General features: G+C 39.8%; 2 protein-coding genes across 12 annotated transcripts in view; one reads left to right on the top strand and one right to left on the bottom strand.

The window, feature by feature from the left end:
• Nucleotides 1–16,505, top strand: part of COL14A1 (collagen type XIV alpha 1 chain) — a 117,802-nt gene extending 101,297 nt beyond the window's left edge. For 5 of the 11 annotated variants that reach the window (XM_048940798.1, XM_048940799.1, XM_048940797.1 and 2 more), the window contains 7 exons: nt 301–372; nt 2,246–2,281; nt 2,704–2,770; nt 3,294–3,482; nt 13,187–13,264; nt 14,101–14,256; nt 15,606–16,505. In XM_048940798.1, coding sequence (XP_048796755.1) covers nt 301–372; nt 2,246–2,281; nt 2,704–2,770; nt 3,294–3,482; nt 13,187–13,264; nt 14,101–14,256; nt 15,606–15,931 — 924 coding nt within the window. In that variant the 3' untranslated portion in view covers nt 15,932–16,505. Of the gene's footprint in view, nt 1–300; nt 373–2,245; nt 2,282–2,703; nt 2,771–3,293; nt 3,483–13,186; nt 13,265–14,100; nt 14,257–15,041 lie in introns of all 11 variants that reach the window. The other 6 variants (XM_048940804.1, XM_048940803.1, XM_048940805.1 and 3 more) reach the window with 5 other exon arrangements.
• A 99-nt stretch (nt 16,506–16,604) lies between these two features.
• The window catches only part of MRPL13 (mitochondrial ribosomal protein L13), a 29,561-nt gene continuing 25,522 nt past the window's right edge, over nt 16,605–20,643 (bottom strand). The window contains exon 7 of the mRNA XM_048940843.1: nt 16,605–18,962. Within this exon, the coding sequence (XP_048796800.1) occupies nt 18,938–18,962 (25 nt within the window). The 3' untranslated portion in view covers nt 16,605–18,937. The remainder of the gene's footprint in view (nt 18,963–20,643) is intronic.

The raw sequence follows: 20,643 nt of genomic DNA, 5'->3' as shown, positions 1-20,643 counted from the left end.
CATCTTGATTTTTAATCTTCTTCTGAAAAATAAATTAATACATTCAAGTACGAGTAGCCCCCAAGTTAAAAACAAAAAAAAAACAACAACAAAAAACAAACAAAACCAACAGAAAATGGTTCAGTAACTGTAAAAGACTTTTAAACTGTAAAAATGTACCTGTGCTTAATAATGCAATTCTAAATGCCCTCTGAATTCTAAGTGAGGAAATACTGCTTTAAGGACTTCTCCTGTACCATAGCTCTTTCTCTCAGCAGGCCTCATGGATGTCATCATGTTTTCTTTCTCTTCTCCACATAGGGCATACCTGGTGCTCCAGGTGTTCCAGGTATTACAGGAAGCCAGGGGCCACAAGGTGATGTTGGAGCTCCTGTGAGTATCATAAATTAATACTGATATATTTGTTATTGTGCATTCATTGATTTCTGATCCTGGCTTCACTGTTTTCATAATTCCTCAGTATTTATGCTCATGATCTGTTTGCAGTTTGTGATTAAGCAAAATGTTTTTCTTTGTTTGTTTTTCATATTTAAATGTATATTTGTTGATCTTGCATATAATGTTTGGAATATAGGAATTAGAGAGTTAAAATTAGAGGTTGAAGTGAAAGTAAGAACATAATAGTGTAAGATCTTGTGATCTGTGCAATTACTTTTTCCTTTTTTTCCTTTGCTTTTTAAGTTAAAATATGCCTTTTATTAATCTCAATATTTCAGAAATAAGTTTATTCTTATTATCATACTGTAAAAATATTGCAGGAAGTTACTTTGGGTTTACATCAGAGGAACTCTTTAATGATAATGGCTTTTCCTATAATGGAATTATAAATTTCAGCTGCAGGAAGTTTGACCAGCAACTTGATTGAGTGCAAAACCACACACTTTCTACCTAAAATTAGTATTTGGACCGTCTAGTACTAAATTCAATTTTCAGATGTTATTTCCTTTTTTATAAAATAAAACAGTTTAACAAGAAGAATGTAATCTGATTATAAAGTGATTGTAGAAGATACATAAAAGAGCTGGAAGAATTACAGTGGACCTCTTCTCTGTAATAGTTCAGATAGTATTTTACATTAATATTTTAGCATTTCGTTCCTTGGTTAATTATAAAATGTACTTGTTTCTTTGCACATATCAAAGAGAATGTTCTCTTTAATTTTTAAATGCACCTGGATGTGACCATGTGTACTTCTTACTTGATTTGTAGAATAGATTTGTTTTTTTCAAAATCCAGTTTGCTTTGGAGATTAGTCTAAGGCAAGCATTTTATTTGGTTAAGTGGGAATTCAGTAACTGATGACATGTAAGCAAAGGTAACAACCTAAAGCACAAGTCTGCATGGTTTCTAAGTGCAATCCTGAAATGTCCTAAGGAGACTTGATGAGCTATGGAAATTATTACTGTCAGTGTGTGAGATGTTGCCCATTCACTTCATATCCAAACGTGTTCCAGATATTGAACTAAATCTCCTAGAATGTAGATATTCCTGTGAGTCATGTAAGACCTTTACTACGAATGTTTAAACTCTAATAGTTCTGAAAAAAATAGCTAGATGTGTGAAAACTGATAGAATTTCAGTAACTGTCTTTCCCCATGGTAGACTTATATGAAATAGACCTAAAAATAATCTATCCATTTTTGTTGGGGTTTCATTTTTCCTAGGATAGGAGGATAAACTAAGCTTTAGCTAGGAATTAGTCAGCAGGTTAACTCTTGGCACAGACATTGATGTGTTTCAGGTGTACCTGAACAGAAGTCCCTGCTTGGCCTACCATAAGAGCCTTGCTGGCAATGTTGTAAAACTGCCCAGACAACTTGTTCCAATGCTTAATCATCCTCACCATTATTATGGTGTTACTTTATCTTTAATGTCATAGTTGATTTTCCAAGCAGTTTAATTCCTTTGCTGTCTACTCGTATATAGTCGCTGCCAAGGTCTTCATGCAAAGCTGAATTCTTTTTTATCCCATCATCCTTCCCTTCTTCATACTCAATACTATTGTTAGACATATTTCAGCCATTAAAAGTCACCTCAGGGCCTGCCCTTGTTGGCATTTTAAACAAAATTATTCAGTATGTGATAACCTCCAGAGAAGATTATATTCTCCACGTAATTGTCCTTGTTCAGTTTACTGTGATGTTGCAAGGCAGATGGTACATAGGTTTTAAGTTTTAAGATATAAAAAACAATGTTTTAAAATATAACAAAACAATAATTGATTTTACATTGGATCTTTTTGTAGGGTGCTCCTGGACCTAAAGGTGAAAGGGGTGAACGGGTAAGTCTATGTTCCCAGGTTAGCTGTTTTTTTTTTCTGAGGCTGTGTATCTTGTAAAAAGCTTTTTTCCAACAATTTATTGTTCTTTTTGTTTACAAGAATACAAGAACAATAATTTTCTCTGTGCAGTCAAGCAAACTTACTTTTTTTCCAGACATTGCCTTGTATATAGCTACACAAACGTTTGAAGGTGAGAAGAATTAAGCATGTCCCCAGATCTTGCTTGAAGATTTCATTCTCAGACTTCTATTTGCTTTCTAAAAACAGCAATGGGGACCAATGAAATCCCCAAACTTCCTTGGCTTTGTTTTCATCTGTAAAGATGGGATCTCTCAGTAAGAATAAATGTATTTCATTGTACTGAACGCTTTCAAGACAGAAATGAGTAAAACAATGCAACAGTACTTGTTTTTGTTATCCAGGGTGATCTGCAGTCCCAAGCAATGGTGCGTGCTGTTGCTCGTCAAGTGTGTGAACAACTCATCCAGGGTAAATACTTTTATAGTTCATAAGCTCCTATCTCTAGATTAGATCTTTTCTTGCCATAGTTGCTCATAAATATGATGCTTTTCAGACTGTCTAGGTGGATCTGTTCATTTTAGGCTGGACTGTCAGTATTTATGATCCAGCTGGATTTATCTTGAACTAAAGCTCATTAGTATCAGGCAGCTAAAAACCAGCTTGTATTTTTCCAATTTATTAGGGTGTACATAAGCTTCTGCTGTAACAATTCTAGAGTTTTGCAGATCTCAAATGCAAAAAAAAAAAAAAAAAAAAACCAGCAAGAACAAAATCCACAAAAGCAAGGAAATGAAATTCTGCACAATAGTTGTCCTTATTTTCTGTATACTTCCTAAACCAATGTTTCTTCACCAAATGTCACTTCACTTCATGTCACTGAAGTTCCTAGCATGCCAGACCGCAGCCTTGAGGACCTGCTAGTGCTCTGTTCAAACTTAGCTGAATTGGATTCTCCACTGCATATTAAAAATGTTGATGTTTTTCCTGACAGGTCATATGGCCAGATATAATTCCATTCTGAATCAGATACCAAGCCAGTCTGTCTCAACGCGAACTATTGCAGGACCTCCTGGGGAACCAGGCCGGCCAGGGGCTCCAGGGCCACAGGGTGAGCAAGGTTCTCCAGGCATGCAAGGATTCCCAGGAAACCCTGGTCAACCTGGAAGACCAGGAGAAAGAGGTAGGCTTCATAATTCACTAATAAAAAATAGTCTTTAATTTCTTTATACATTGTGGTGGATTCTGTCTTCTATATTAACATTTTGTGATGACAGTGTTTTCTCTCTACTTGATTGTTGAGCTCATCACAGATTATAGTGAAAGGTCTGGAAACTCTCAAGTCATAAAAGCAATGTACACATGTAGGTTGACAAGATTGTAGAATATCCCAGGTTGAAATTGACCCATAAGAGTAATCATGTCCAAATCCTTGAATAACTAAAAATAAATAAATAAATAAAAAAGAAATAATAAAAAACATAATTAAACCGTAAATTATATATATACATAATAAAATAATAATCAGCTTCTACTTTTAAAGTCAAGTTAATCTCTGACCTATCCATCACACACCTCATTTCTTTATTAGAGGCACCTGGGCCAGGCCATAACTAGCAGGATGTTTTGGCTCAGCCTGGCCAAGCATACCTGGATAAGTGCCTTTCTGCCCACACTTTCAGGTGTGTCGGTCTGAAGACTTCTGAGTTATGATAATCTGGATGGAGAAAGGTTGATCAGAGCAGAAAAAAAATCATAGTTTATGAGTGGGTAAAGGGATCAAAGATAGGATATGGTGACATAAGAAGGAAGTAATGCAATTAACTGTTCAAGAATTCTCTATATTTTTGTGGTCTATATCCCTTCCTTCTTTCCTCCTCCAGCACTGTATAATAAAGAGACAGGTTCCATGTTTTGATTTCTTTCTCTGTGCAACCTTAGCATCTTTGGTACTAACCTCAGCAGCGAGTAGATGTGTGTTTGTGAAAGTGCTTTGAAAACCATCACGTGAGCAAGTGACCAAAAACCAAAGAGACAAATGTTGTACTAAAGAGGAATTAATTGGTACTGCAGTCACAAAATCTGCCAGCTGGGTTTTTAAAAACAGATTGTCATGAAGGTTGTTCAAGTCAGGAATTCAGTTGTTCCAGTTCTCAGTTAACATAATGACCAGAGTGAAAGCATTGTTTTGAAGAAGAAATCTTTTGTGTAAGACTTCGAGTTTGGTGATCCTCAAGACTATAGTTCTAACTACCTTCTTAAAAAAAGAAGGCCAGGTTTAGGGTACTGGCCTCTCAGTCATGGCAGTGCTCCAGCTAACAAAAGACAAGACATGATCCAGAAAGAACGAGGAAGGAGGGAACAGGGAAAAGAATGAAAGAAAATTGGACGAAGCAGTAAGTTAAGTACTGTCTTTAAAAATGGTGACCCAAAGAACAAATACAGATCTCAGAGAATTTAGTAGTACATTTAAAGTATCTTCTCAGGCAGGAACTATTGAAACACACAGAATATACTGTGGTTTCAGGCTATGAAAATGGAAACTTGTCCAGCATTTATCATGTATTTTCCATTAGAACCGCTGTTGCTAACATTAATCTTTAGGAAAAAACATTGAAAATAGAATGAGTACAGAAAAGATGAAATGTACATTGAAAAAGGTGATTGTAACAAAATATTGCACCACAATGTGGTCTTTGTGTTCCCTTTTTCTGTCTCTGTAGATAATTGATGTTAGAAAGGACTGATTTTGACAGGTTTTGCTTGTGGGGAGTTTCATACTTCTATAGAGCAAGCATTTATCAAGCTTACTTTGAGAAGTTTAATCGGTCAGCCAGAACTCTGCAGATTCTCATGAACAGTGATGCTGAAAGTTGAGAGTGCTTTGCTATATATATATATAGCTCAAAACAAGATTGTTTTAAGAATCAAGAATTTATATATGAACTTAAAGACAAAATAATTAGTAATTCTACTTGAAATGAAGATGGTTTTTATTACTCACGTAACAACAACCATGAATAGAACCTGGACAGAAGAGAAGGAGCTCATTCAGAACCCAGGAAAACAAACAAACAAACAAATAAAAAGACATAAAAAAACAGATTGTATTATTGGTCCTTGAGGATTTCATTTCTTCAAAATGAATGGAAATTTTAGATTGATGCATTATGGGTGTAGTAGAAGTTCATTTAACTGAAAGATACATTTTAGTTTGTACAGATCCTGGGATATTTCATAATCCTTTTTAGAGAATCCTAGAATCACAGAATCGTGAGTTGGAAGGGATCTTTGTAGGTCATCTAGTTCAAATCCCCTGCAATGAACAGGGACACCTGTGGTTAGATCAGGTTGCTTAGAGCCCCATCCAGCCTGACCTGGAATGTTTCCAGTGATGGGGCTTCTTCCTCCTCCTCTGGGCAACATGTTCCAGTTCCTCACCACCCTTATTGTAAAAAAAATCATTTCTTATATTCAGTCTAGAACTCCCCTCTTTTAGTTTGAAACCTTTCCTCTTATCAGAAGAGACTTCAACAGACTTCAGTAAAGATTCTGTCTCCTTCTTTGTTATAGCACCTCTTTAGATACTGAATGTCAGCTATCAGGTCTCCTGGAAGCCTTCTTCTGCCCCATCTCACTCAGTCTGTCGTCGTAGGGTCATTTTTGTAGCTCTCCAGTGGATATGGTCCAACAGGTCCATGTGTCTCCTGTACTGAGGACTCCCCATCTGGATGCAGTTCTCTGGGTGAGGCCTCACCAGTGCAGAGCAGAGGGGCAGGATCACCTCCCTCAACCTGCTGACCGTGCTATTTTGATGCAGCCCAGGATATGGTTGGTTTTCTGGCCTGAGGGAACATTGCTGGCTTGTGTCCAGCTTGCCATCCACCAGTACCTGCAATCCTTTTTGGCAAGGCTGTGCTCAATCCTTTCATCCCTTGGCTTGTACTTATAGAGGTTGCCATGACCCAAGTGCCAGTTCTTGCACTTGGATTTGTTGAACTCCACAAGTTTCTCCTCGACGCACAGCTTGAGCCCGTCTAGATCTCTCTGAATGGCATCCCAACCCTTGAGCATGTCAAATGCACGATGCAGCTTTGTGTCATCTGCAATCTTGCTGAGGGTGCACTCAATTCCACTGTTGATGTCATTGATAAACATATTAAAGAACACTGGTTCCAGTACTGACCCTTGAGGGGCACCACTTGTCACTTATTTCCATCTAGAGGCATTGACTACAACTCTCTAGGTACGTTCTTGCAACCAGTTCCTCGTTCATTGAACAGTCCACCCATATATATATCTTTTATATATATGCCTATATATAAACCTATATCTATATATCTATATCTATATCTTCCAGTTTGGAGAGAAGGATGTTGTGGAGAGCATGTCAGAGGCCTTACTGATGTCAGGTAGCTGACATGAGTGACTCTTTCCTTGTTCATTGATATCATAGAAGACCACTAAGTTGGTCAGGCAGGACCTGCTCCTGCCTTTCCATTTTCCAATAGGGTGCACCAAGCTAACCCAAAACACAGCAGTAAAATGTAATACTTATTTTTTTTTTACCATGTTTTTGGAGATGGATTGGAAGTTTCTTCTATGCTCCCTATTCTCACTTCATTCTAATTACATGTCATACAGTGAATTAGTAGATAAAAATTGCTCTGCTTCTGGATGGAAATTTTTTAGTTTTTAGTAACTGCAGAGAGAAGGGCAAATGGACTCAAAACCTATCCCTTGCTGTGTTCTAAAGCACTGCTTGCGTTTAACTTGCTCAGCGAGTCACAATTTATAGTCGATGAAGATCTCCAGCCAGCCATTTGGAAATCTTTGTGAGCAATGTGTTTGTTTTTACTGATGTCACCAGCATTTTGGATGTATATGAAATTAATTCAAAAACAGTGCCAGATGAGTCTCCATCCTTAAGCACAGTTAATACACTGGAACAGTGACAGTAGTGTCACAAGAGCATACTATAATGACATTAGGAGATAAAAAAGAGCCACTCGTTTTCCTGGTTGCTTTTATTTTCTCAAACTGTTGGAATTGCGGCACTATAATTGCTAGTACTATTCTGAACTGACTGGAAAGGTGTTATAGCAGGAAGAGAAAAAGTCAGGAGTAGCTAGATGTTTCCTCTTACCTCCCCTGCCCACCAACCATTCATTCCAGGCCTGTGAGAAGTGGGAACTTCTGAAAGCAACATGTGGAACTGGTTCACATTTATGCCGTGAAGAGAGCTTTACTGGAAAATGTCAGCAGTCAAAGGTTTTGAAATAAGTGTACTTCCCTGCTAACTTGCCTGGCTGATAGCTTCTTTTCCTTGTTTACCTTGTCATTCTGCCAAGTGTTAATCCGACGTTTTTGGAGGGAGATGGATTGAGAGAGTGTCTGAATTCTGTTAGGAGCCTCCACTTGAACTTCTAGGTCCACAGTGTCCCATTCCTGAATGTATTATCGCACTAGGAATACACTGAGCCAGTCATTCCAAGGAAGACCACCTCGATGAGAAAGGATAACTCATTCTCGTGACAGATTCTGTTTGCAGTGTCTTTTGCCTCCTAAGATTTTTTTTTCCAGTGTAGATGTTGGTGAATGGATTGGGATCACAATGGTGCGTTTATTACTTAGGTTTCTAATACTGTGAAAAGGAACATCTCTAGCAGTCCCTATGTATTAATATTTTAGTTGTGACTTAACAGACCACTGAATGAGTGATTAAGGAGGCAACATTGTCTTACTTGTTATAATACCTAACCCTGGATAAATTGCTAGAATTTTTTTGCCCTACTTATTTGCACAAATGGAGGAGTACAGAAAAAGACATATCTAAAGTGATTATTTGCAGCACTTATTTCTGTTATTTTTACTAGTTCACACACCGTTTTCCATTTTTATTTTAACTAATTCCAACAGCTTTTGTTTTGATTTGGTGTTTGTGAACTGGAACTTAAATAACTGGTGTCTGGTTTCTGAGTGCCGATTTACTTCTAGCTTTCAAAAGCTAAGAAAATGTACTTGTTCAGCCACTCCTTGGACTTCTGCTATTGTGCTGTGTGCTGAAACGATGCACACAACTTAATGGCTACTCATTCCATCTCACTGTTACTAAAACACTACAAATACATACACTGTCACTTGGAAAGCCACAATGCTCAAGTACAGCTTCATCTGTATTTGCATTCTGGCTTTATATGAAAGAGTTACTTAAACATGTTATCAAAAGGCCCATGTCTATGGCTCTGATGGCAGCATTCCAATGGAATTAAATGAAACTTTTGCCAGTTGAGTCAAATATTTTTATTTCCAGTTTCAGCTTCTTCTAGACAAAAAAAAAAAAAGAAAAAAAGAGAAAAGAAGAAAATCTAGTCTTATTATACATTAGGAATACAAGTATACATCTTTAAAAGAGGATAACTGTAAGTATGAGTTCAGTTTTTCTCAATTGCAGTATGCAGTTCTCCTCAAAGGACAGTTTTCTCTTAAAGAGCGATTCTTAACATTTTCCTTTGAGGAGAAACATTTAATTTTCTTTTCTAGAGAATGTGCTCATGATCTTGGTTTTGTTTTTAATAACTGATGCTATCAGAGAGATCTTGAGCAGAGTTGGATATAATTGATTTCAGTTGCTTGTGATCTCCATGGGGCTGAGCCCAAGCCATTGCTTATTTTGGATGAGGACAAGACTTTAAAAAAAAACCAGTTAACTTGGAGAAGGAAAGACAGAGTATTGCTGAAGTATGTCCAGAGCACAATATGAAAATAATTACTAGGATTTGAGGAACTCTAACTCAAATGACAATTTCTGATACACACTTTTAACCCTCACAGTAATTAGCCATTGCAAGAACCTACATGGAGGATGATGTCTTTTCTGGTTGATTTTCTATACGCATGCTTTATATAAAATGCCACGAATGCCTCAAGATATATAAATAAATAAATGGGAGGATTTTGAATGTTCAGTCATTGATAAGAGGGAGCCATTAACTCTGACCAAGAGAATGCTGTGAATGCTAACTTACTCTCATTAAAGACTTGTGGTGGAAAGTCTATTAGTGGAGCTCATAGAGAGCTCAATTTTAACTCATGTGAGTTGCACCTTAGGAACTGGTTATTCTTGTTTCAGTGTTTATGTTCTCTTTCACTTGGATAAACTTTTCTGGAAAACAAACTGAAAGAAACCTGATGCAAACTTGTATCCTGGCCTGCAGTATGTTTGCTTTAGGAACTAAATATCCATGTGACTTTAAAGAAAGTTTGACCCCGTGCAAGAGCTTCATAACTTGTTCCAGAATGAATATTTTATGATTAGCCTGAGTAGGCTTGTTCTGTTTTTACCATTTCTTACTTGAATTTCTCCTGGGAACATCACGTATGGATGTGTCTACGTGTGTGTATGAAGAATAATATCTGCGTGCTTGGAAGGCTCTGGTTTGAAAATATTGTGGTGTTTGCCTTTGAAGTCATTATTTAATGTTAACACAGAGTCAGATAAACAGTGATCCTCTTGGTAAGCATCTGTGCAGACTCCAGATGGTTATCGTGGGTCAATCTTTTTACGTTGGAAGCAATTCACACAAACACACTTTGCTTTTTGTAAATGCTGAACAATTCATACTGGGCATGCATGAAAAAATAAATTTAGATGAATTTACATTGTTAAAAAACCTGCAACAAAAGTAGGGCATTGCAATTGAAGACACTTTCCATATGTTTAAAGCAAACCAAAGGGCTAAGCAAATTTTAGATATCTGGAAACTGCATTTACAGTGCAGGACAAGAGGTGTGCGTAAGAATGTTATATTTAAAATGGGTAGAATTCAATTGCTGGTAACAGAAGATGTGGCTTTGACAGGTTCTCCCAGGATTATAAATGTGGATTTGAGCATATTTCTAGCACCTAGGCCCATTTCCTACATAAATGGTGTGTGGTGCAATGCAATCATTCATCAAAAGTTCTGAATAGCATTTTAGATTGGATCTGCAATCTGTGTACTAACTAAATCTACATTAAAAATAGGAGGCTCATACTGGACTGAACACTGAGAGCAGGAATCTCATGTATTGCATTGCTGAGAACTCCAGAAGAAAAAATGCTGGCAAATTTTGAGATGCCAGAGTAATTAAAACGTAAAACCCCTTCACCTTCAGTGAGATCTCAGTGATCTTGAGTTTGACCAGAGGTTGCTCATTGTCTACCTGCAAAATGGCAGGAGGGAACTATTATAGTTTTGAGAGAAAGCAGTGGTGTACAAACAAGGTGTGAGGGATGTTTGATAGGAGAGATGCACTCAAATTACCTGAAATGAAGCTCTAACCAGCGAGTAACTGGAGCAGAGCTAGAGAAGACATTTGAAACTGAATTCCTTTTTCACTTTCTGCTACCACTGGCACAAGCTGTTGTGGCTCTGTTTGATAATCCTCTGTGCTCAATATCAGATCTTGGAATAAAGTCAGAAACAAGGTCTCCAACTCCCTGGTAAATTTTTCCTCATCTTCCTGGCCTAATGCATCCAAAGCTGGCAGAAACACTGGGAAGAGGAGAACATGCAGTTGTACATCCAAGCCACAGTATGGAGATTGTCTACACTTGGACAGCCAGAATTTCTGGAAATGCAGTAGCTGGATTTCATATATATTCCACCATGCACCTGAAAAGCTACAGAGCCTGCCCAGGGGATGGGTGTCAGCATGGCAGAGCTATCTGATGCAATGGTCTGGATTTGGAATGAGCTCCTGGCTTTTTCAGGTGGCCTCATATAAACTGGAGAATGAAAGAGCTGATGAAAGGGAGAGAAGCCCCACCAAGCCCTATAGATCTCATGCCTGGCCTGGTGATCATAGTAACTGGTGGGATCATAACACTGATGTCATTTACATATTTAGTGTACAGATGTTTATCTATATTGCTAGATAGGTAGACAAGTACATAATGTGCATGTGAATGCTCTCCCTAGTGTGATTTAAGCTTGTCCAGTCCCTGAAGATGCTGTGTGGGAGGACTAGATGCTCCTGAAGACTTCAGCTGAAGAAGAGATTGCAGGAACTACAGATTTCACTGTCTCTGTTTCAATTCCTTATATCATCTCCTCAAAACATGAAGAGAACTCATTTTTCTGGGTCCATATGAGACCTGCATACTGCTTGTCTTAGGAGGCACCAGACTAAACCACACAAGGAGTGGGAAGATGGAGTTAAAGCTGCCTACGGTGCAGGCTCTGCTCTCAGTGGGGTCAGTGTTTTCAGTGGGCTGACTTCCAGTGTGCAGCTCTGTGCAGTGTAAGGACAATGCCAGCAGGTTAAAGAGCTCTGAAGTGACTCTCAGTGTTCACACTTAGGCTTTCCACTCCCCCCCTCTGCTTATACCTTTGTCAAAAGCCCAGAAACCAACTTAACAAATATGCACCACCAGATTGCTGTTCAGCAAATCCTTATTTTGACAACTTATGGAGGGCAATACATTGTGAATGATGAGTTTTTATTACAGTATTTTCACATTTAAAGTTTATTCTTAATTGCATCCATCAGAACCTTGCTTAGGAAGGAAAAAATCTTACGTGGCTCCTTGCATAAACAAGGGTCCAGACATGGTCACCTGGAGGTGTCCTCCAGTGGTTGTTCCCTAAGATGCAACAGCTACCTAAACAGGAGGGAAGGAAGCAGCTTGTTAATTGAAATTGGAGAGCATGTCTCATCAAGGGTAGCAGCACTTTTTTTCTGTCTGAGTTGTTTTTATGAAGGTGCTCTATATCAGCTTTCATTCTGAGAGCATGGAAGCTGTGAAGCAGTGAGAGAAATAACCAGCATTGGGAGGTCTGGAAAATAGGGGGTAAGGTCCCACAAACCAGCCTGGATTTTGTCTTTAAACCATCCAAATCAAACACAGACTTTATGAGAGTTTCCAAGTCGCCGGTGGAAACTCATGGTCTGGAATTTGCAGCTTTGACACCTACTTGAGTTCGATAGCACTCTTTGTGATCGCTACATATAGAAAGTGTTTTTATAGGATGCCATAATGGTAGGATAGAAGGTGATGGAAAGCTGGAAGAATGCAGTGCCTTGTCTGCATTACTAGATCTGTGCTCTTCATAGATCAGACCCAATGATAGCAATTCAGGGCCACGAGCAAATGGAAAATCAAGAGTTTTGTGACTGCAAAGCTTTTAGACTGGAATTCAATTGGGGGACAGATTCCATCTGTGCTGAGACTTCTCTTGCATTTTAGCAGCCTGAGGTCTTTCAGTAACCCATAATAACTCTCTCCATTTATGTGTGGTACCATCTTATGCTGAATGACTGGTGGGTGACTTCTGGAAGGGATTTCAAGAAGGTTGTACAGTTACGAGCATTTACGAGATACGGTTTAGTGGCTTGTGGTAGCAAGAGTAAAGGGAGGATAATTGGACTAGATGATCTTGTAGGTCCTTTCCAACCTTGTGATTCTATGATTAAATATTTGTTTAGGGTGTTTTTCTTTGTTTGCTTGCTTGTTTTTCTGGGCCACGCAGTAGTTTGTAGACAGCTTTGTGAAGTTCTGAGGGTTCTTCCACTCACTGTAGTTGTACCTTGGTATTAGTCCAGGAGCACTCTTCCAGAAGGAAAGTGCCTTTGGGAAATTGGCCTATGCCCCTACATGACACCTCAAAGCAAACACAATGTCAGCAGGAATGTTTAATGCCTCAGGAATGCTGTGATCCCCTCGTGAGGCTATCAGAGAAGGGAGGAAAAAAGAGCCAAATAGGTGTTTATTTTTACCGCCTATCTTCTCTTGCATGTGTTTTTAAGTGAAAAGTAGAGTGTGGAACTACATCCCAGGTAAATAATGAACATTGCACAGCTTTGTTCAAAACATGACTCTGTTGAGTGCTGTTTCATCATTAGGTTTACCGGGTGAGAAAGGAGACAGAGGAAATCCAGGTGTTGGAACTCAAGGACCCCGAGGCCCACCCGGATCTACAGGTAAAGATGTTAATAAGTGGCTTTGGGCTCCCCTGGCCCATTTGCAAAGCACCTCAGAATTTCATGGCTGTGCCCTCTGCTTCGAAGGCTTATGTTGCAGAGGCATCAGTCATTGGACACCTTGCTGTTGTAACGTTTGTACTGTGCAGTATGGCGTTGTGATGTGATACATGATGGTATTGTCAGTCACATCAATTTTCCTTTTCAGAGATGACATCTGATAGGTAAAAATTAATCTGGATTAATTGCATTTGTCTTTTCAATGATTCAAGGTCAACTGTAACTTGAAGAGAAATGTGTATTAATTTAGCTCCTTAATCAAAGAGAGTTATAGTTAGTCCCTGAAAAACGGAGGGTGAAACATGCATAAAATTGCGTTGACTTTGTTAGGATGTTCTTTCCATTAGAGTATCAATATCAAGGCACAGTGCTACCCAGAAGGTGAATTGAAGCAGTGTGGGTGAAAGGGAGACCTATGCATGCAGTCCTCCCCCCATGAAACTGCCTTTCCAAATGTCTGACACTTGGTGAAACGTTTGTGCTTTGGAAATACTAGTATAAATATCTGGCTAAGAGCTGTCTTTGGCAAGGAACACAAAGCAACAGCCAGAGAAGAGGCTTGTCAGGAGCAGGAAAAAGTTTGGAGCCTTTCCCTCAGCACGTGTGGGGGAGCTGGAGCAGAGAGGCGCAGCCCCTGTGCTCGAGCCATCTGCCATATTTGTAGCGAGCTCTGTGCCATCGTCTCCTAGCACCAGGCCTGCAGCACTGCCGAGGCGGTCGACCCACTGCCTTGTGAGAGATGCTAGTGACACGTTTCGTCTCCCTGTTTTATGCAGGACCTCCAGGCGAGAGCAGAACTGGCAGCCCCGGCCCACCAGGCTCTCCAGGCCCACGAGGCCCTGCTGGTCACACCGGGCCTCCTGGCTCCCAGGGCCCCGCCGGCCCCCCGGGGTACTGTGACCCCTCCTCCTGTGCTGGCTATGGTATGGGAGGTGAGTAGGCTGCGCGTGGGGGGAGGCGGGGTGAGGAAACACAGCGTGTCCTAACAGCCAAAGTAAGATGGAGGCTACTGGGGATCCTTGCACTAAAACGTGATTAGCTCCGTAAAAACACACACGTCCAGTGCTGCTGAATTTAGTGGAATGAGCCCACAAACCAAAGGTGCCCGCAGCACAGTGACCGGAGTCCACCATCTGATTTGGGCCTGTGAATGGAGGAAGTGTATTGGGTTTTGTCTTGTGTGTGTGTGTGTGTAACTGTACGAGCCTGCTCCACCTGAACGTTCTGTGTGTTGAATCCCACCTCCTAATGTTGGCGACAGCAGAGCCGTACATCTCTAGTTGTTAAAACGTGTTTCTCCACTTCCTCTTCCGTGTGCCTCCACGTGGCATGAGAGCATGAACGTTACTAAACCTGCCCAGTGTAACCTGGAACAGGGATGCACGTCTGTCATTAACAAGTGAAGCAATCTGGAGAAAATGATTCTTTCTGTATCTTCTGTGTATTCTACTTTCCTTGTCTGTTGTAGCACAGAGGCTGAGGGAAGAAGTTAACACAGTTATCAAAAGTGATGTTGTCCAGCCTAAAATTGAAATTTGTTTTAGTAAATAACTAGTTACTACAAATGTTATGCATAGGGCTTATTTGTTTGATGTTTGCAGTTTAATCTGCCCGTGAAGTGATTTGTATGTTTTACTTATGTGAATGTTTTTGTTGTCGTCTCTTCCTATCCTTTTTTCCTCACTTCCCTTCCCTGTTGTTCATTTCCTGTTTTAAGGCCCAATCCCTTACAATGGCTACCAATCCAGAAGGTGAAAGATTCATTCTGGTTCAGTCCTCATTTGGCTGAAGGTCAGATACGGATGCTGAACTGCTCTGTGCTTTCCATCGATATTGACTACCACTAATGAACCTGCTAGCTGCTGTACATGCACTTAGCTTCCTTGCACTGCTAAAAGCTATTGTCTGACCCGTTTTGCCCGTTAATCATATATTCCAGCCCATAATTGGAATAAGCTAAAGCAGGCAGATTGTGCAGTGTATAATAAGCACAGTATTACAACTGGACATAAGACAAATTCTGGTGGTGGTTTCCAACTAACTTGGCTGTATGTTGGTGGGTTTCCAATTGCTCCAGCTTATTAATTTTCTTAAATGTTTTCACTGTTCCTTCATGTGAATAAAAAAATGTGTATTTAAAGATTATATATATATATACACACACACTCTCTCTATGTATAAAAGGTATATATATGTGTCAATTTCCTAATGAACGCTTCAATTTTCTGCTCCCCTTCTCCTGTGTTAACCATATGAATACTCTTGGTGGTGGTGGGTTAAGGTGGATACGGTGAGCCAACTGATCAAGACATCCCAGTAGTGCAGTTGCCACATAACTCCTACCAAATCTATGACCCTGAGGACCTTTATGATGGTGAGCAACAGCCGTACGTAGTTCACGGGTCCTACCCTTTACCATCCCCATACTCCCAGTCCTCCTATGCATCACCTCATCTTGCTCAACCAGAGTTTACTCCTGTTCAAGAAGAGATGGAAGCCGTTGAGCTGAGATCCCCTGGAATTAGTCGCTTCAGAAGGAAGATAGCCAAAAGAAGCATCAAGACTCTGGAACACAAAAGGGAAAATGGCAAAGAGCCCTCCCAATGAACTGTTTAGAAAGGGAAATATTTTATGTGCATCTGTATTTGGCCCCTTGTCCAGGTGCCTGATCTGTCACTGAAGATGTTTACAGGCTCTTTATTAAAGAAAAATACATGTACCAGACCAGTTGAAACGAGAAATAAAGGTAAAATTATCTTGCATGCCAGAAACTTAGTATGTTAGTGGGTCAGTGCTAGATGATGATGGAAGATCACTTTCAGATCTTTCTCCAGAGTACAGTATTCAAGCTGTATCTGAAAAAATGCATCTGGTTAGTTGGTGTAGATAGAACCGTTCAACAAAGCTTATGTTTTGTTACCCAAATTTTTGCAGCTGACTGTGTTCTGTTAGTTTTGGATGAATTGCTTTTACTAGCAGAGTAACACTACTAAATTCACCAGACAAAAGTACATTATCAGGTTTCCTTAAAACCTTTCACAAAGAAGTCTTATCTTAACGGTATTTGTTTTTAACCCACATTATGCAAACACACAAGAATGTTCTGTGGGAGTACACTGATAATTTATTGTGAACCTCTTTCATTTCTGTTTTGTATGCAAATAAAAGTGGCAAGCTTTTATGTGTTGATTCTGGATTTATTTGACTGATTTTAGCTTGGAACAGTAGTGTAGATCTTCAGGGGACGGAATGTAAAGAGAAGAAAACATATTTTCCTTTTCCAGCACTTTTGTACAATGGTTTCATTGTAAAGGTTACAGGCACTCAGCTGAAAGAATATTTAGCCTTATTTATACAATGTATGAAGAAGTGGGGAGATGAAATATGAGATAAGGAAGCTGTCCCTTCTGTGGATGTGAGATTTTGGATATTAATGTGCCAAAGTCAAAAGCCTGGAAGAAATGGTTGCAAAAGCCACTTGGATCACCTAAAAATGAGAGAAAGGAAAGAAAAAACGACAACCCAACCACTTGAGAATAACAAAGCAATTAATGAGGTTAAAACAAAGCAGACAACTTCTAAAGTGATTCAATAAACAGCTTTGAACATTACTGAGGCTAAGAAACAAAGGAAGTTTTAAAGCAGAAGGTCAAAAATGTGCATACACTTAAAATGAAGTCATGGATTTTAAGTACTGTTAATCCAGCCCTACAGAGCCCTAGACAGGCTGACCTGTGGGTTCCAGGACCAGGTTCCTGCTTGCCCCTGACAAAGTTCGGCCTCTTTAATCGCAGGAGGGAAATGTGTCAGCTTTTGCTTCTGGCCACTGCCAGAAGCTCTCTCAGCTTGTGACAAAGAAGAGAAACCGGTGATGAGACAGCTGCATACCTTTACTGTATTAATCTCAAGTTCTCTGGCCCAGAAGTCAGCCTCATTAATAACACAAACAATTTACACATGCAACTAATACCCATGGCTGAGTATATCCCAGGGCAATTTCCTGCTACGTGGCTGTATTCCTTTCTATGCTGTTTCTGTTTTCCCACTGATTTTCCCAGCCCTAAATCTCACCACTTTTCTTGCAGAAGGGTGATTAAGATTGCCATAAATGTGAGTTCCCAATACAGACTTGTATTTAAAGTATAAGGTAGATAACTTACTGACTTTTACCTTTAACCAGATTAACCCCACTTTACAGTGCTGCAAGGCAGGCGTCATCTTCCCTGTGCTTCCCCAGCAGCCATCCTGTCTCCAAGCCCCCCCAAATTGCAGGACAGGAGCCCCACAGTGCACACGCAACCATCCTCGCCATCACCGCGTATGGGAGGCTACGTGCAGTGGATTAAGCAAAGAGTGTTTCTTGGTTAGGCATTCCCACTACAATTTTCTAATTTATATCCTGAAGGACAAGCTTTAATTATACGAGTTGTGCTTTATGTTTTTAATGATGGCGTTAGCTGCTAACCAGAGTGCATCATTTGGCACTGGCTCCATGTCAACTTGTTACAGATGCAAAACTAACTTTTTGATGGCTACTATGACATATAAAAGTAATACTCAGGCTTTACGCATTTGCCAAAAGAGAGTTGAGACACAGATGCAGCTGCTCAGTATTTTCTCCAGAATTCGGTCACTGTACCATCAGGAGTGTCTTGCATTTTTCCAGACAGCCTAAGAAACGTAAGTTGCTGACCGTGAAGTTTGCAGCACATGAATGTATGGCTGGCGTCACCCAAATCTTACCTACAAATTACGTACTGCATTCTTGCACAAAACGTGTTTATTTTAACCTTTGAAGAATGCTTTCAGGATTGAATTAAGTTTCATTACTGTTGTGGAAGTGTAGCCTTGCATGTTCTATGGGCAGGAATGGGATAAACCTGAGTGAAAGGCTGAAGAAATGCATATAAAATCAGATCATACCTAAAGCATTGTTTTGCTTCCTCTACACTGCTTCAACAAAATGGATGTTGGAAACAGACTTTCCTCACCAACCGGCTCCAGATGATGCCCACCAGCACCTCAGTCATGGCAGCGGGCAAAGCAGCTAAAAAGACACGGAAACTGAAGGCCTGTACAGACAGGCAAGCATCTAAATCCCACCATTTATGTTTTGTGATATGTGCAAACCGGGTTCAAGATGAAGCTTTCAAGAAACTGCACAACATGACTTCTGCAGAGATAGACAGATAAAGGTTAAACACCTCAAGCCACTTATTTTCAATCCATAACTATTCACTACTCCTACCAGATGAAAGTCAAGTTTTGCAGCTTCTACAGTGAGATACCTCATTTCAGCAAACAAGGTACTGCTCCCCTCAGGTTAAGTATTCAAAAAAACAACTGTAGCCATTGTTTAATAATAGCAATAAAAGGAATTTAATTAACAGATAACACACAACATGGAGTACAGGTCACGTGAGTAACGTAACATCCATCCTTAGTTGCTTTAAATACAACCATTTTTACAATCTTTCGCAATAAGATTTGCTAATACCTGCCAGAAGCTTTCTGCATTCAAGGGATAACCGAGATGCACAGATGAGTTCTTCTGCCATGAAAGAATTCTTTTCCAAGGAGGACGGGCATTCCTGATAGCAATTTTTCTTTCTATTACTTCATTCGAAAATCTTTAGGCCTGGAAAACACACAGAAGAAGGGCTTTTTTAGGAGAATTTAAGTGGAAAATATAGTGACGTTGCTGTAAAGGTGCAGTAAGCACTGCATCTATTTTTATTTCTGTATTGTTCTGCTTTTAATGCTGCTGAACATTTTCTGGCTTACATAAAAACACAGAACAAAGCTAGAACTTTTATTAAGAGTTAAGTGCAAGACTTAGTGCAGGCTGATGGTCTGTGGTGTGCCCTGGGCTAACACCACGTGTGGACAGCCAGAATGGGCAGCTGCCTCACATGGGATCACTAAGTAACACAGAATCACAAGGTTGGAAACGACCTGCAAGATGATCTAGATCAACTGTCCACCCATTACCATTGCTACCACAAGCACTAAACCATATCTCGTAGCTCCTCATCCAGACTCCTCTTGAACACTGCCAGGGACGGCGACTCCACCACCTCCCTGGGCAGCCATTCCTGTGCCTGACCACCCTCTGAGAGAAAAAGTTCTTCCTCATGTCTAACCCAAACTTCCTCTGGTACAACTTGTGGCCACTTCCACCATCCATACAAATCTTATGAGACAGCAACTCCTCAATTCAGTGAGTGCGGCAAGTGCAGCATATGAAATCTGAAGGTTATATGAATTTTAAAGAGAAAAAATAGAGCAACTTCAAAAGCAAGAGGTTTGTATGGTGCAGAATCACAAAGGAATCACAAAGCTTCTGTTTTTTATTTAAGAAACATATGAATATTTGAATTCATACAGTTGAGCATAAAAGAACAATGGTACGCACAGTGTAAATTGTTTACATGCTTAATGTTGGCCTTGAAGGAACTCAGTATGCGAGGGCTGCTGTGCGCTGGAAAATCAATTCCTGTTTCCTAGAATTCCAGATTTCAGTCCTTAAAAATATTTCATACTTTGTTAGTCATATCTCACTACTGCCTGAATGAACATACATTGAATTATATCAGTTAGTGCTGTAGTGGGAGAGAGGGATTTTAAGAAATTCTCAGTAGTGACTTGGAAGTGTCATCGCTGCATCCATCCTAGACAGGTGCTGGAGGATTCTAGACAAGCTGCATGGAAAAGACATCACTGTCTTGCAGCTGTATTTATTACTCTTTTTATGGCCCAATTCATCCATCGCCCTGCACAGTGCTGAAAGGATTCTGCGCTCTCCTTTGAACACCACATCTAAAACTTCAGCTGGGGGTAACACTGCAGTGCTGCAGAGCTGGGGATCTCACAGTACTTTTCTCCAGGGCTGAAAATCTGTGCTTTTTTTTTTTTTTTTTCCCTTGCTTTTAACCTGTATTTCAAACTCAATGATTGTCTTAAAGTTAAATGCAAAAACCATTGGCTTCTGTTTGCGGCCTTACAAACTTAATGAAGCTTGAAGGCAGAATTTTCTACACTGAGACACTTGTGTGAACAAACATAAAAGTTTTAAAAGCCTTTTCAAGTGTCACAGTAGGCTTTTATGCCAACTGGTGCTCCATGTCTGGGGACCACAATCTCTGTTTTTAAAGAGTCCTTGGCACCAGGAAAGCAAAGCCTTGAAAAGCACTGTGTCTAGCAAAAGTTGTAAATATTGTCCAAAGAAGACCATAAACACACAAAAAACCATTGTCTACTCAGAGAGAATTATGAGCCACTTGTGAAAACCAGTGGATAACTGCTCATTGATGAACTGC

The sequence above is a fragment of the Lagopus muta genome, chromosome 3 (genome assembly GCF_023343835.1).
Source record: "Lagopus muta isolate bLagMut1 chromosome 3, bLagMut1 primary, whole genome shotgun sequence".
In the NCBI taxonomy this organism is placed as follows: domain Eukaryota; kingdom Metazoa; phylum Chordata; class Aves; order Galliformes; family Phasianidae; genus Lagopus; species Lagopus muta.
The sequence above is the reverse complement of the archived record's forward strand: the minus strand, read 5'-3'. Positions and strand labels throughout refer to the sequence as shown.